The sequence below is a fragment of the Drosophila biarmipes genome, chromosome X, assembly GCF_025231255.1.
Source record: "Drosophila biarmipes strain raj3 chromosome X, RU_DBia_V1.1, whole genome shotgun sequence".
In the NCBI taxonomy this organism is placed as follows: Eukaryota; Metazoa; Arthropoda; class Insecta; order Diptera; family Drosophilidae; genus Drosophila; species Drosophila biarmipes.
This window is the reverse complement of record NC_066611.1, coordinates 20,580,770-20,597,610: the sequence shown is the minus strand read 5'-3', so window position 1 is coordinate 20,597,610 and position 16,841 is coordinate 20,580,770. Positions and strand designations below refer to the sequence as shown.

Sequence of the window (16,841 nt, the reverse complement as noted above, 5' to 3'; positions counted from 1 at the left end):
TTCCCAGTATGACCATGCGATGCTGCGCTAAAAATACCTTTAGATTTTAATCTACAAAAACGAACAGCTTTAAAAACAACTAGTAAATGTATAAACCGTAGTTCCTAGATATAATAATTACTGAGTAAGCTACAAGTCTGTGCAAAAGGCTTAAAACTATCGATAACTATCGCCACAACAGAGTGCCATTGCACTTAACCAAAAGAAAGAAGAAAAACAAGGAACCATTGAAAAATAAGTTTACAATAAGGCTAGAATGTAAGTTGCAGTCTTACGTAAACTGCTCGTTTGATAAGGCAGAAAACACAAAAGTTTTAGCAAGAGATCAAGTTATTGAAGATCATTAACCAACGTTCAGTGCACATAAGTGGGCAAAGGAATTGGTGATCATTATAGCTGAGGCGATACTCGCGATAGTTTATCTGCGGCGACGCGGCGAATTGAAGCCGTGTCTGTGTGTGCACGTGCATATATCGGAGTCGGCGGTACTCAAGGCTGTGTGCGTGCGTCGTATCCGCCGGCAGTTGCTCGGCAGATAGCCATTCCAGCGTCAACTTTTGAGGTGTTCGCATCGACGCGTAATTTTAGAACTCGTTGCCCCGACAGGCCACATTTGTGAGCATTGAGAGGTGCAGGAGCAACGGAGGGGGCAAAGCTGAGGTAAGTACAGTTGACCATTGCCATTACTATGTATATCTTATGCAAGCTAAGTTGTTTATAAAACGGGAAGTGCGCTGCAAGAAAAAAACAACTACACCCAGCGGCCAACGTCATGCTCTCTTGTGTCTTTGTGTTTGTTTGCGTGTGCGTCGTATATTTGTGAGCTTTTCGGGTGTGTTTGTGAAAGTGTGTAAGCATAAGTTCGGCGGAGAACTTATCGTGAAGAATTCAATCGCCATAAACATAAAATTGCTCAATTCGACTGGGTGCTGTCTTTATCGACTAAGGCTCTTGCCTTTGTTCTTACAAAAAGGACATTTGTCATTGATTTTGCTTGATGAAATGTCGAGCGTGTTAATCGACTTTTTGATTCTACTTATCGATAACAAATTCTATGAAAAGAAAATAGAAAAGGCTGTTTGGTAATGGTATTGTAACTCTATAGGATTTTCCCTTAACTGTTGAAATGCTGAATTGTTGAACTTTGATCACTTGCTCGGTAGAAACTCCATTTTCAGAAATTTCAGCCATTCAACAACCTCGAGGCTTTTGAAAACCAGAGTAGTTACCTTATTTCAATGGCAACTTTGTAACATTTTAGTATCACTAAAAAGTATATGCGAAATTGAAACTATCTATCGAAGTTTTTCTTTTTGTATTATTTATATTATCATGTGAGTTTACTATACAGTAACGAAAAAATCCTGTGCTTACCCGAGTTTTACGTCAGATTATCTATTGATGAATTACTAGGGAAAGAAACACTAAATATACCAACAAATACCAAAGACCAAACCAAAACCCTTCTTTTGACCATCCCTAGCAGCCTACCGAGTCGAAGCCTTGGCTTTTAGACTTTTAAACCCTTGCTGCTCTATGTCCGGTTACCTATCGAGTAAACCAATAATTCGATTATTCCAAAAATGTGTGTTCCCATGAAATGTGGATTGATTCCAATAACTAGAGTCCAGTTCCACTGCCATAGTCGTGCAACACATTCATACTCGGGTGCTACAGCAGATTCTCTAGTGATGAATCGCCCACGACAGACAAAAAAGATACTACTTTGACCGACTTCTAGCTGCCTATTCAGAAAAAAACAGCAAAAACCGAGTTAACACTATTTCCCTATACTCTTTTCTATACCCTAGTGTCTTTACACGACGCATTCTTTTGAGCTGAGAAGGAGGCAACTTTACATCACATTTATTTTGACTTTGGTTAGGGAAGCATGGTCATTACCAAGTATCGCTTTCTATGCTATGTTACACAGCAAAATTTTCATTCGTTGGTTAAAATAATAAGCATTACTTATTCGTTCATTAGGACAGTGATTCTTTAAGAGTTCTCTTGACCATGGTTGACTATCAAGGTTTATCATGATTATCATGATAAATCAAGGAGAATAATATATTTTACCCCAAACCACATATCAAGATTCCATGCCTTCTTCTTGGCAACGATTAATCGTATACTTTTGAATGCGATGGAGATAAAGCAAAGAAAAGTACGCTGAAAGCTTATATGTGAGTTCCAAGGATGAACAAGTTAAAAAGATTACAAAACCCAAGAAAATAAATTATCTTCAGCGGAATTCTCTCTTTTCTTGACATCGAAAAAGAGAGGATAGAGCAATATGGCGGCGCTAATTACGTGAGTGGAAGCGAAATAGACCTAATCGAAATTCGACTTGGCTTACTTCAAACATGTTGTCTCGCTTGCACTAACATGGTTTTCATGGCTTTTGAACTTAACGCTCGCGGAAAACGGTGTGCGATAGACCAGCTGCTAAGGTGTCTGTCTCTGATGCTGAAGGTACCAGGTTCAAGTACGCCCCAAGGCAGAGTATGCTTTTTATTATTCATATTACCGAAATATCGTTTTTAACATTTCGATCATATCATTTTGATATGTGCCGTATCAAGGCCGATTTGATATTGAATTTCATCAAATTAACCACCATATAATATCAATTTTTTTTCTGTGTATAACCCTTAGTAAAAGGAATTGATAGTAACATAGGTCAAGGAGTAGGCAGCAGATGGTAATTATAGTTTGCACGTCACACGTTTATATATTACTGACACGAGTCGTCACCCGAGTCTTTCTAGCCCATTGAATATTTAGGATTTTAAGTGCAGACTGTGTATCCCCGCGTCGTAAATAAGACGAACAAAAGTTACATATTTGCACTAATTAAACAGCATCCTTAAAATAAAAATTTATTTATTTTTTAAAAATACAAAGCTTTTTCTTCTTTTTAAACTTAATATATAATCCTTTTCATATTCAAAATCAATGAATTTACTTTTGTTCTTTTTTATTCCATTGACATCTTTCATGATTCGCTCTAATTGCAATTCAGGTTCTAATAGTAGAAAAAAAGGTTTAAAAAGTTGATAAAAGCTGAGAGAATAATTTGTAAGAAACAGATCTGTTCATTACGAGTTATAATTTTTTCATTGACCTCTATATCTTCAAAACTTGGAGACTGTTTTCGTTGGTTCTGTTTACGAACCGAGTTCTTCTTGCGTAGCAACCCCTTAGAAAAAAATCTTCACCTTTTTTGTGTTGTGTGCGATCATCTTTCAACATCTTTAGCCGTCGTAATTATGTGCGTATACTAGGGAAATTTCGCAGTATGCAGTTCATTATGTATTCGGTTTTCTCAGACTTCCGAGGCAGGCAAGAAGGCGGTTTTAGATAGAAAATTGCATTTCGTAATTTAATGTAATTGAGCTTGATAAATATTATTGTTACTCGGTGAATGTTTATTAAGAGGGGTTTTACCTCCAAAAGCCTACGCCACAAATAAAATCGGAAACAGCAAGTCTGAAGCTATTTATGATAATGCTGTGCAAATACCCAGTGATTAGGTCGGATGTGGTCAGTAAGAATCGGGATTTCAGTTCTTTCGCAACTTCCGATCGTACTATGAAATAACTACATATATTCTTGATCAGCGTCATCACAAGATGCCATGTCGATCTAGAATTCTCGATTTTCCCAGACTTTCAAACCAGTGCAAGGGTTGCGAGAAGCTCCTATGTCGTTGATACGACATTAATTACGTGTTTCTTTGTTGTGTCTGTTTGTTTGAAACTAGATTTCTATGTTTTCCATACTTCAAACAGACTTGTGAGAAGAAGACCAGCTGTAGATACATTTGTTTGAATGTGTATTATCCACTACTCGGCTGTGTTGCTCCAAACTTCGTTTCAAACCGCAGTTCAGGTAGGGGATTTGTGAAATTCGTACATATGTATATAGTATACAGACATAAACGTATCTTTTATTTGCGCTGCCGATCCCACCGCTGTGATTTTTTTCCTCTGCAAAAGCAAAAACAACAACAGCAAAAATATCGATCGCCCTACGACACTTATACACTGACACTTGGCCGCTAGCACACGCACACCACCGCAGTGTGCGGCGAATTCACTTCGCCGTAGTTTAATGCGCATTTCATTCTCCTTGGCGCTCTCCTCTTTACTAGTTTTCTTTCCTTATGTCGGTATATTCTTGGAAGTAGTGCCGTTGTGTTGTTGCTGGACTTATTTGGTGAATAAAAACTAGAGCGTGCTCGTGAGTGCGATGACACCCATCGCAGCGCAGTATTGCACTATCGATAAACGGCCGTGCAGGAATTCTGCGCCTTAATGCTTGTTAGGTTTAAATGGTTAACGCATTTGCCTTGGGGGGCTTAAGGAAACAATAGCGTATATTGGAATAACATTTCGTTGTTTTGCATGCGCTAATTTAGTAATAAGAGCGATAGGTAGCACACTATCGATTGTTATCGCTTTTACCCGTATTCGGATTCGGCGCCACAGTTGTTGTTGTCATTCGTTTTGACGACGCCGTGAACTTTACATGTGTGCTACCCTTCCATTGAACGGTTAATTAAGTTGGAAAGAGGAGCGGAATAATGTAAAGGAAAAGAAAAGAAACCGCTTTATGTTGTACACGTACATAGCTTGCACTTTCCATGGACATTGATGGCATGTTAGTTGCTGCCATTCGGTGAGTGACGGTGATTGGTGATGATGTGAGCTCAAATGGCAGATCTGGATAGTTGAGCCTAAACCATGCTGTGCAGTGCGTAGCCTTGCAATAAGCCCTAACCCCAAACCCAATCCCACAGAGGACTCGGATACGGATCGAGCCCCCAGCGCCGCCTGCAGAATGGAGGAGAGCGAGGACGACGTGGTGGAGGTGTCCTGCGACAACGCGCTAAAGGAGCAGGTCCAAGCCAAGCTGAAGGAGATCCGTTCGTTTGTGCCCTTCATCCAGAGTGTGCGAGCGAATTACCAGAAGTCCCTATCCGATCTCCAGGGCAACCGGCTGGACTCCCTGGTGGGTCTGCTGCAGCGCGAGTAAGTCCACGGAACCAGAGCCGGCCATCCGACTTGGTCATCCACAACGTATCCACTTCTCCGTTTCAGAAATGTATCGATGTCCACACTCACCAAGATCGAGAGGATCATCGAAAAGCTGAAGAACAGATTCGATCCGGTAAGTCGATGTGTTACTGGCCACATCCTCATTCCCTAACCCTTTACTTTGGATCTGCAGAAGATACCCGGGGAAGTCATCGAAATCACCGACCACTCTGAGTCCAATGCGACGACAACCTCCTCCGCTAAGCCGAAACCCGGCACACGACCACTTCCCCAACAGCGGACCAAGCCTTCGCATACCCGTTCCAAGCTAAACGGCTTAGCCATCCTCTCACCAGCTGCCACTAAGCCGTCACCCACACCCGAGGCCTTGGTTGCCGATTGCAAGACGATCAGATCACCAATTCCGGGTGCAGCTGCCAGCAAGGCCAACAAAGCGATACCAAATCCGGAGCGCAGCTCGGATTTAGCAAAGATTTCTGGCTTTGGCTCTGGTTCCTTCACCACCTCCTCCACCAACAAGATGTCGGAATCCGCGGCTCAGAATCGAGCCCCTTTAAAGGCTCCCTTGGCCATTTTAAAGTACAAGCCGCAACCAGATGATGAGCAAAAACCTGCGACGGAACTACTCGCCCCAACTCAAGCACCAGCTCAGGTTCAGCATCAGGATACAAAGCAACATGCCATTCCAGAGCCCGCGCCATCCGCTCTCGATAAGAAACGCGGTTCGGTGTACAGTTCTTCGCTCAATCGCGGAGTGCTGGCTGCCATGCAAGAGGCCCGCATGGAGGAGAAGAAGCAGAGGGCCAACACCCATCATACATCGCCATCATCAGCCAAAGAATCGTTCGCTAGAGCTTCGCCAGAGAAGGACTTCTGGCGTCGATCTTATCCTGAAGCGGTGGAGTTCACCCGCCGCTTGCCAGAAAAGCCGGTGCAACCGGCAGATATGCCTGATTTTGTGCGTCGATCCACACCGCCTGTGCCCTTCCCCGTGCTGGAAGCCTCCTCAAGGCAGGATGACTGCGTGGTTCCAGCAACGCTGTGGGAGTCCCCCTCCCTGGAGGAAGCGCGGAAGAAGCTGGCCGCCTTGCGAGGGGGAGGAACGGGAGCCGTAGCAGGAGGCGTACAGGAAATGCCGCCCCTGGCCTCCAACATTAATGATCCGCGCGGTAAAAAGAACTTGAGCTTAAACTTGCCCACGCCCGTGACCAATAATATTAACAACAATAGCATAAACTTTCCGCTCATGACCCCGGCTCCCAGAGTTCGTACTCCATCGCCTATTCCGCCACCGCCGAGTATGAAGCGCGGTACTTGGGCCGCCTTTTCGAGCAGTCCACTGAAGATTGGCTTTAATGATCCGCGTGTTTCGCATCAGAACTCTGAATCTCCTGTAGATCCTCGAGTCCAGAGGGAAGCTAGTATGGAAGTAAGGCCCCTTATTAACGGCAGTGAGCCCCGAGAGCAGCCCCGTGATCCTCGCATCTGGCAGAACAAGCAATCCCATTCACATCATCAACAGCAGCCGCCACCGGCGCAATATCCCAGTGATCCACGTCGCGCTTCAAGCGTCTACAGCGGCTTTGAAGACGCCGCCAATAGCTGGCAGTGCTCCAACAACAATGTTAACGGCAATGGCAGTGCCTTCAATAAGTCCAGCTGGAGTGGCATTCCGAATGGGAGCGGGTCCAATGCCAGAGGCTTTGCCAATCAAAATGGTAGTGAAAATGCAGGAGGCTTTAATGGCTCGCAAAGCTTCAGAGGCGTATATCGTGGAGGACACAACAGCCGGGGTTTCGGTAACTCGGGTCCCCGCTTCGACCGAACCCACGACGTGCCTCGCACATATGGGGAACACCGCAAGGCCAAGGCTCGCGCTGAGGCGGAGGCCAAGGCGAAGGCAGCGGAGGAGGAACGCCAGTTCATAGCGGACATTCAGCGGAAGTTGGATGCCGAAGAGAAGCGCAAGTTGCTTGCGGCAGAGGCGCAGCGAAAAATGAAAGAGATTGAGGCCGCGTCGGCGTCGTCACCGGTGATGCCTACTCCGGAACTAGACACCTCCTACCGCACCGTCACGCTCGGTCCTCTGACAAAGAAGCTAGACTTTCGGATACCGAAGAAAACTCCCCCGGCCCCAGCAGCAGCACCAACGACGCCCGCTCTCAATGGGGAAGGGGACAGCTTAAGCTCCTCCTCAAATTCATCCACGACCAAATCCTGTGATGCCAAAAAGGATAAAGATAATGATAAGAATAAAGATAGGCATTTAGATAAGGCTAAGGATAAGGAAAAGGACAAGGTAGAAAAGGGCAAGGACAAGTCGGAAAGCAGTCTGGAAAAGTCCAACAAGCATCACAAGTCGCTCGACAAGAAGACCGAGAAGGAGAAGAATAAATCCGCCAAGAAGGAAAAGAAGAGACTAGAAAAAGAGCGTGAGAAGAAATCGCGAGTTGGTGACAAAACTCGTGAGTTCGCCGACATGGAAAGCGTGATCAGTGTGAACAGCTCCGAAAATACAGATAACCTTGAGAACGAACCGCCCGTCAGCGAGGCTAACTCCTCTCCCGTTCCAGAGCTAGCTCCCGGTACACCCGACATCCACTCTTCCATACCTCCAGCGGTAGTTGAGGCGAAGCATCCGGAGGAGGATGAAGATGAGGATGTGCTTGCCAAATTGGACAGAGCGAAGAAAGCGGCCCTTGAGAAGGCTGCGGAGGAAGGGCCAGCAAAAGAAAATTCGAAAGATATAGGACCTGAAAACGTCGCCGACGAGGCTAAGGAGGATGCCCTAGACGAGGACGATAAACCGCCAAAACTGTCCAAGCTAAAAATAGTGCTTGGTCCCAATGCCCATACATTGATGGTGAACCCTGATGAAGGCAGCCTGGAGAAGGAAGCCAAGGTGACGGACAACAAACCTATAGGAGAGGATGATCACGACGACGAAGAGGTGCCCGGCCCGTCGCCTCAACTTCTGCGCCGCATCATGCAGCGACGTAACTCCATGGCTCCCACCGCCAGTAAGCCGCTGGTCGACAAGGCAGACATCTTTACCCCCAGCCTCCTCTACGAGGACCTGCAGGAGCAGAAGCGAAAGTCACAGAACGCCCGCAGCCTGGCCAACATGTTTGAGAAGACCAACGACAACTGTACCGTGTCCACGCAGAACATTATCAGCGGGAAGCGTCGCACTCGCGGCGTGGAGGCATCCTTCAACGAGACCCAGCTGAGTCGGAGCTGCTTTGGTCTGGGCCAGATAAACAGGTCGCGGACAAAGGCCACCGATGGAGATGCTGGTAGGGCAAAGACGCCTGCCCCAGACAGCACTAAGCATGCAGAAGATTCGTTGGGTGTTCATGATCATGTTGATGGTCCTAATCCTATTCGTGGTCCTAATCGCAAGCGCAGGCGACAAACCATTAGCAAGGACACTTCCGATAAGCCTGTGGGGCGCAAGAAGGCACGCTTGGAAAGTATCGAGGTTAAGGACGCAGATATCTCTGTAAAGCAGCCGTCAGAAGACAACGAGGAAGTCATCATTATGGATGTGGACGAAAACTCCTTCGCGCCGGCGGCCCCTGTTACCGTGATCCAACCGCCACCGAAACCCCGCGCTAAACCCCGAAAGAAGCGCAACGAGCTGGACAAGCTAAACGAGGACATTGCGCAGATGTACTATGGCGAGGAGGTGCTGCGGGCCACCGGACGCAGGGCCTGCACCCGGCGCTCCCGCACTCCCTCGCAGACGCGCTCCAGCAGCCAGCGCTCCCGAACTCCCTCCCTCTCACGAGTCTCACCGGCCCCCGACAGCATCTCCAGCGTTTCTCTGGGAAGTCCCATTTTCACCCGGAACATGGCGCGAAGGGGTAAGCCCTTCAGTCCCAGATCCCGATCGTCTGGCATAAATCGGACCACATTCAAGGCCAAGACCTTACCAAAGCCCAAGCGCTGTCAGGTGAGGATACAGCGATGTGCTGCTCTGGAAGAGCTGCTTAAGAACCAGGATGATCAAGAGCAGAAGCCAGCGAAGAAGCGCAAGAAGAAGGAAAGGGAAGTTCGCAACACAAATCCCGAATGGCACGCCAAGTCGAAGGCTGCCATCAAGTGTGTGGTTTGCTCGAAGCCAGTCCGAAGGAGCCCTCTCTGTCACTACTTGTTGAATCACGAGGAGCACTATGCCTCCCGCTTACCGCCCGGCGTGCTGGAAGATCTGCGGCTCGGACGCGGCAATCGGCCGGACTACTGGATTTCACAGCGGCACTATAACATGTTGCACTTCACTTGTCCGTTCTGCCAGAAGCCACTGCTACTTAACCGGCTGAGTCTGGGTGAACATTTGTCCGCCCACATGGGCGAGCCGCGTCACCAGTGTTCCCACTGTCACTTCCCGCAGAACCGCCTCATTAGGCTGCAGGCGCACACCGCGACCTGTGGCCCAGGTGCCAAGCCACTGAGTTATCCCGACAACTGCCGCTTGCCGATGACGGTGCACGTGTGCCACCTCTGTCAGTTTGTGCAGCAGAACAAGGGGAACATGGACCGGCATCTGATGCAGCAGCACGGTCTGACCAAGGAGCAGCTTAAGAGTGTGGAGCGGGAGGAGCTGATGCTCTGCTCCCTGAAGGACGTGCCGACAGCCGAGTCGCATGAGGAGGCCACCGCAATCCTGCAAGAAAACGAGGATATAACCTCCGAGCCAAGCACAAGTGCAGCTGCCAAGGTGCCCACCACAAACAAGGTGCCCAGCACACCCAAAGTGTCCAAGGGGACCAAAAAGGGTAAACAGCTAAAGAAGATCAAGATTCGATTTAAGAACATGGCCAAGAAATCGGTGCGTCTGGTGAAGCGCGAAAGGGAAGAGAAGGAGGAACAGGAGCGGGAAAGGGAAGAACAAGAGGAGCAGCAGGAACAGGAGGCAGAGGAGAATCGGGAGCAGCAAAGGGAGGTGACCAAAATGGAGGTGGATCATGACATGGGGCGGCTACCGCAGCCACCGCCAGAAAAGGAGCCCGTGCTGGTGGTCAACGAGTGTCTGGCGGATGTCGAAATGGAATCGGAACCGGAGGAGGAAGTGGACGAGGGGCACGCCATCAAAAACAAGAGCTTGATGGTGGATGAAAAGCCTGTCGTGCTTCCCGGCTTAGGCACTGACCTTGTGGCAGCAGAGCCGAGTGGCGTAGAACCAGAGCCAACTGTATTAGAACCCGAGAAAGCAACCCCAGCGCCCATGGACGACGAAGATGCAGATGTGGATGTGGAGCAGCTGACTCCACCGCGGCCAAATTCTGTTACGAATTCTTCTGCCGAGGAGATTCGGGCAGTCACGCTGGCCGAGTTGGCCGGCGATGTGCTCGATGGTATTGGCAGCGATTGCTCCGACGTTGAGGTTAATGAGGAACCAGAGCCAGGAGGAACAAATGGCGAGAAGGAACATGACGCCGATTCGAATGATGATGATGGGGACAAAGCAAAAGCGCCCACCGATGAGTGGGTGGATCTGAAGACTGCCAAGAGGAACTCCAAGGGCTCCTCGAAGAGCATTTTCCAGAAGTTTAATCGCTTCTGCTCGCGCCTGAACAAGGCAGCCCGATCCGGAGGCAAGTCAGTGGCCTCCAATGGCAGTCAGAGCAGCGAGTGCAGCCACGACATGCCCGATCCCAGCGAGCTGATGCCAAGAATGCGACCTCTAGAGCCGGAGCCGGTAACGGAGAGAATGGTCCCGGTGCCCGTTTCTCCTGCGTCAGCTCTTGCGGCTGCACTTGTGGCCACTCCCGAGGCAGCTTCAGCCTCATATACGGTGCGTCTTAAGTCGCCACCCAAACGGGTGGAAAATGTGGCTTTTCGAAAGTCCCTCTCAGAAGGCGACGAGTCGCAGCAGGCGTCCTATTTTTGCGTGCGGCCGGGCTGCACTTTCCTCTTCTCCAACGAACTGGAAGGACTCGAGAATCACTTTGCGTTGGAGCATCCGTTGGTTCGCTGGAGCGGCAAATGCGCAATATGTCCGGAGCTTAAGGGGTCCGAAACACTCCTCAGCATTCGCGAGGAGTTGCGTCACATGAGGTACGAGCACATGGTGGTCAAATCCGCGCCGACTCTCATACCGCCTGCAATAGAGGAGCCGGTGCTTGTTCTTCCGGAAACTGAGCCTATTGCTGCTCCCAATCCCAATCCCGAGCCAGCTCCCGCTCCTGTGCTCCCCAAGCTGCGGGTGCGTCGATTCACTGGTGATCGCCTGGTAGAGCAATTAGCGGATGATAATCAGACGAAAGCAGCGGTAGATCCATCCAATACGCAGGCGCTGTTCAATGGGATGCTGAGGGGTCTGCTGGCGGCAGATTCGCGACCACCTAGCCAACAGGTCGACTTTAATGCCGCCGGACTGGGGGAGTTCCTCAGCGCCAAGCCAACTTCGCCGCCCAAGGAACCAGCCCCTGAAGAACAGCCCCTGATTATCAACTATCAAAGTGGGTTGGGCTTGTCGATTAGCAATGTGTACAGCAGGGCTCAGATGACCGCCGATTCAGTGCTATCGCCAGCCATGAAGGAGCCGCACCCTGACCAGGTGGCTCCAGTGCAACGTAAGCGATTCTGTTGCATGGCCACCGGTTGCAACTTCACCGCCCACAAGGTCATGTTTGTTCGCGAGCACATGAAGTTCCACAGATACAGCTTCACCTCCTCTGGCTACCTGAAATGTGCGTACTGCTCCCACGTGGCGGTCGACGTGGATGACTACCTTCGTCACGGTGTGATGATTCACGACCTGGCCCCACGCTCCGACCTGGAGAACGGATCGAGGTCACCCTCGGTTAGCCAGCAAATCCGGGATATGCTCAGTCAGCGGAGCACTGCGCCTGGCGGCGGTTCCCCCGCAACTGCAAACACGACGTCGACTGAGCAGTCCGATCCCGCTACCACTGGTAACCCAGAGGCTGGAGGATCGGGTTGGGGGGCGGCCGTCGGCTCAAATGGGTTCGTTTCCGTATCTGTTGCGATCACAGATCTGCTCAGACCGACGGGATACAGCGGTGAGTATACTTACCAGGGACCGTAAAAGCCAATTATCCATTGGGATGAAAAGAAAATAACATTTAATGTTTGATTTGTTGAGTTTATTGTTATGTAAGTGCCGATCAAAAATTTATTATTATGTGTCGATTAAAAAATCGCTGGATTCCGGATAACCTATTGCGAAATACATTTAATTGTAGTTTGAAAGTTTGAAACGGTTCTTTATTGAGTGAATCACCAAGGATACCCACTTTTTAATGCCTAAAATATTCTTAATTCTAAAATACTAAAAGTAAAAAGTAGAAAGCTCTAGCAACCCTTAAAGTACATGAAATGTACATATATTCTTGGTCAGAATCACAAGTCATGTCCGTCCGTCGTGGTGACGCCGAGATCTCGAAAACTTAGAGCAAGAGCTATTTGGGATTATCATTGCAGATTCTAGGGGTTCCTGCGCAGCGCAACTGTGGCGCCCAAAGTTTTGATGCTCGACGAAAATGTTTACTGAAATGTATTGGTTTACTCATTACCTAACGATTGACCTTTAAAAATGTTGGTTACACCCACTCCTACGCCCACAAACTCCCATAACGCTAAAATTTGTTAGGCCATGAGAAAGAAAATAAAAAGAGATAAGAAAAATACTTAAAAATAGTGAGTACCAAAAAAAAATGTGCCTTACAGCACAGTTCTATCCAAAATATTTCAGGGACGCCGAAACCGGGGGTCCCTGGCCATCAGAAATTTGAACAGGGCAATATTATCATTTTAAGACCCCCAATTCTTCTACTTCAAAACATTTCGTTGCGGCGTCCCTGAATATATCCCGCCTGATTCCAACGATTCTAAGACCATTATTTACAATTCAGCAGTATACAATGGAAGCAAGCTTGAAAAATATTTCACAAAGACACCAATGAAGAAATATGACTAGTCCTACAAATCAAAGACTTCAAGACACCTTCTTGTTAAAAAGACTCGAACATGATAACCAAAAAAAGAGGAGTCCGGAGAGCCTAACAATAGATGATTATAACGATTACGGTCCCTGAAACTAACCTAACGAACTAAACAAGAGCTAATCAAATGATCTATATATGCATCCGTATATGTATTGCAATTTCCAATCCCTTAACCAGAAGACAGACTGTACGCCTGCCCCCAAAAGGGCTGCATCGTCCGGCTGACGGAGGAGCAGTTCGTGAACCATCTGCGCTACCACATCCGCAGCACCCACCAGGGCAGCGAGCAGGTGAAGTGCAAGTACTGCACCCAGTTGATGCAGCCGCCGGCTCTGCGGACCCATCTGCAGCAGGCCCACGCCCGCCACAGCATCTTCTGCGGCGTCTGCTTGGCCACGGCGGTGAACAAGCGCCTGATGCTCTTCCACGTGCGCAAGGAGCACCCTGAGGCCTACGAGCTGGTCAAACGGCAGCTGCAGTTCATCCCGCTGCGCATGAAGCCTGATGCCGTCGCCAAGGGCACCGTGGAAATCGAGTGCTGTGTGGCCGCCGTGGAGCAGCCCTTCGGCGCCTACCAGATGCACAATTTCCAGCGCAAGCTCTTCGAGGAGCTGGAACTTCGGAAAACGGGCACCAAGACGAACTTCCGCTGCTCTGAGGTGCGCCTCCTGCCGCGCACCGCGATCTTCCCCCGCGAGCTGCGCTGTGCGGAGTGCTCCTTCACCACCACGGTGCGGTCGACCATGCAGATGCATCTCTACGCGCACAAAGAGGCGGCCATTCGCCAGGCCTACCAAACGGAGGAATCGGCAATTGTGGTGGAAACAACAGGACCAACAGCTGCTCCACAGCATGAGCCAGCTTTGGATTCCGAGGAGTTGGCGGCAGGTTCCCAAGCAGCACTACCGCAGCGGGATCTGGCGATTCCGCCGATTCCGGGAAAACACAAGGTATTCAAACCCCCCTATAAGTATGTGCCCTCGGAGGTCCGCTTCCATTGCGGCTTCGTCCACTGCGGACAGCGTTTCAACTCGGAGCTGGTGCTGCGCCAGCACATGATCATGCAGCACAAGTACTCCCAGCTGATATACTGCCCGCACTGCAAGATGCGGCCGGGTCAGGTCAGCGTGGAGAAGTACTTGGCCCATCTCCTGACGCACAAGCGGCACGTCTACCAATGCGGCGCCTGCAATCGCCACAACAGCAAGCGTGTCGGCATCGAGAGGCACATCCAGGACCGTCACTACAACCAAAATGTGGACGTGGTGGTGCACCGCCACATGGACTACGGGAAAACGATCACCTCCCGCTGGCTAAAGACGCGTAAGTGAAACACACTGTCCTTCCATGACAATGGCATTCCCTTTCACAAAGGATAATATGAAGCCCACAGCAGACTTGGTAAATTAATTTGTCCATTCTCCACTCCTTCCAGCTAAACTGGCGCGCCAAGCCATCATGGAGTACACGTGCAACCTGTGCCAGCAGTACTTCCCCACGGCCTTGCAGATCATGGCCCATGCGGCGTCCGTTCACAAACGGAGCCACCAGTATCACTGCCCGTACTGCGTTTATGGCGGCAACGCCGCCACTTTCATCATCGACCACATTCGGAGCGAGCACTCGGGGAAGGTGGTGCAGCCGGTGCAGATCTACCAGCGCATCGTGTCGAAGAACAAGCAGACCCTCGGCTTCTACTGCAGCCTCTGCCGGGAGTCGGCCAGCAACCTACAGAAGATCACTGCCCACTGCGAGGAGAAGCACAAGTCGCGCTTCATGTGGAAGTGTCCGCACTGCGACGTTGGCCACTTGAACGAGCGCCACGTGGCCATGCACATTGCCGAGGCGCATCCATTGGAAATCGGACTGTCTGTGATCCAGTACGAAAAAGTGCTCAACGAAATGCCCGACGACTTGAGTTGGGCCTTGGCCCAGCCCATCGCAACGCAGACTGATGAGGAGGAGGTGGAGGAGGACCAGCTGCCGGAACAGCTACCGGAACGGGACACGTTCCTGCCCGTGGGCCCGGGTCGGATGTCAGGAGACAAACAGTTGCCGGAGCCACACATCGTGACCGAGGTGGTGGACCTGCTGGCCTCGGACGACGAGTCCGAGGAGCTCGGCGAGAGTCCGGATGAATCGGTAAGTGGAGTGGTGAAAGGTGTAGTTTGGCAACTTCTGGGTTCCCCAATCATTACTTAATATTCCCCCAATCGAATCGTAGAAAATCGTGGAGTTCGCTTGCACACACTGCGACGAGACCTACAGCAACTTGCAGGACCTGCGCATCAAGCACTGGGCCGTCGTTCATCCGGAGCAGCCTTTCTACTTCCGCGTGCAGCCGCAGCTGCTCTGCTCCGAGTGCAAGAACTTTAAGGGCAACGCCAAGGATCTACGCGAAGAGCATCTGCTCAAGGTGCACAGCATCCGGAACATCGTGGCGGCGGACATTCGCCGGCCAGCGGAGTGCGCCTACTGCGACTACCGCTATAAGGACTGGCAGGACCTGGCGCAGCACATCAGCCGAATGGGTCACCTGCCCAACGACCTGAAGCATGTTACCAATGAGGAGCTGAACGCCCTGATGCTGCTCAGTGCCAGCGGGAGCGGCGGCGCCATCAACGAGTACTACCAGTGCGGTCTGTGCAGCGTGGTGATGCCCACGAAGGCGACAATAGGCCAGCACGGCCAGGTGCAGCACAGCAACCCCGGAGAGCGCTTCTGCTTCCGACAGCTGAAGGCGGATGTGATCTACCACTGCTTCTTCTGCATGTTCACCTCCACCGACGAGCTGACCACGCTGCGCCACATGGTGGACCACTACAGCCGCTTCAAGGTCTGCCACTTCTGCACACTGGCCCAGGATGGCGGCTTCGATGAGTACATCCAGCACTGCTATGACATCCACCGCGACGATGTGCACCGCTTCCGGGCCGTGCACTCGTTCGGTGATCTCAAGAAGTTCCTCATGCAGGTGCACTACCAGTTCCAGAACGGCCTGATCATCACAAAGAGCAGCCTGCGCTACACGCGCTACAATGACGATGCCATGATTCGAAAGTTGGACGAGGAGCTGATGGCCAAGGCTCAGCGCCCGCCGATCCCGCGGCTGCACATTCGACTCAAGTCGACGGGGGTCCAGGGCCCGGCGGAGGTGGAGGTGACGGTGCTGGAACCCACACAGTCTACGCGAATCGCAAAGAGGCGAAAGACACTGAATCCGGACGAACTACTAAGGATCTTCCGCCAGGAGGAAAGGGCGCAACAGCAGCAGGAGCGGCAGCAGCTGGTGGTTCCAAATGACAGAATGGCCACAGTTCCACCTGGCCTTGTTCGACCGCCGATTGCTAGTCGATCTGCGCTGGGATCTCCTCCGATCGTGTCGTTGGTGGGAAACCAGGTCCGCATTCTAAAGCGTCGCAACAGCCACGTGGTTCGCTCCGGACCCTAAAACCACATCGAAACTAAGACAAGTCCACATCATAATTATTGTGAGAATGCAAACATGTTTATTGGCTCCCAGCCCATAGTCCCCAATTCCTAATTGTATTGTGCTAGTTCCAAACTAATCAAGCATTGAGAAATAACTTTTTTTCGACTAAGCTAAGACCATATTACTACATTTGTAAGCGCGAAAACAGTTTTAAGATCAAACAGAATGTTAAGAGCTAAGATAAGGAGAGACAGATTTGGAGACTACAATAAGACAGACGTCGGCTTTAATTAATTAAACTAGCGTGTTAAATATAGTAAGCTCAAGTAATGGATTTTTGTCGAATACAATGCGAGTTTTTAATGGAACGAA

At 50.1% G+C, this 16,841-nt stretch overlaps 1 protein-coding gene across 6 annotated transcripts; it reads left to right on the top strand.

Annotated features, from left to right (window-relative positions):
• Positions 1-272: 272 nt before the first annotated feature.
• Positions 273-16,837, top strand: LOC108023332 (uncharacterized). 6 transcript variants are annotated; one of them, XM_017092655.3, is made up of 7 exons: positions 273-660; positions 4,805-5,036; positions 5,106-5,175; positions 5,236-12,091; positions 13,214-14,359; positions 14,472-15,178; positions 15,261-16,837. In XM_017092655.3, exons 2-7 carry the CDS (start codon positions 4,846-4,848, stop codon positions 16,485-16,487), a joined length of 10,197 nt encoding a protein of 3,398 aa, XP_016948144.1. In that variant the 5' UTR covers positions 273-660; positions 4,805-4,845; the 3' UTR covers positions 16,488-16,837. The 6 variants fall into 6 exon arrangements, with proteins under 6 accessions (XP_016948144.1, XP_016948145.1, XP_050744070.1 ...); XM_017092656.3 differs by lacking the exon at positions 273-660 and adding an exon at positions 4,048-4,683; XM_050888113.1 differs by lacking the exon at positions 273-660 and having other exon boundaries at positions 4,048-5,036; positions 13,217-14,359.
• The last annotated feature ends 4 nt before the right edge of the window (positions 16,838-16,841 follow it).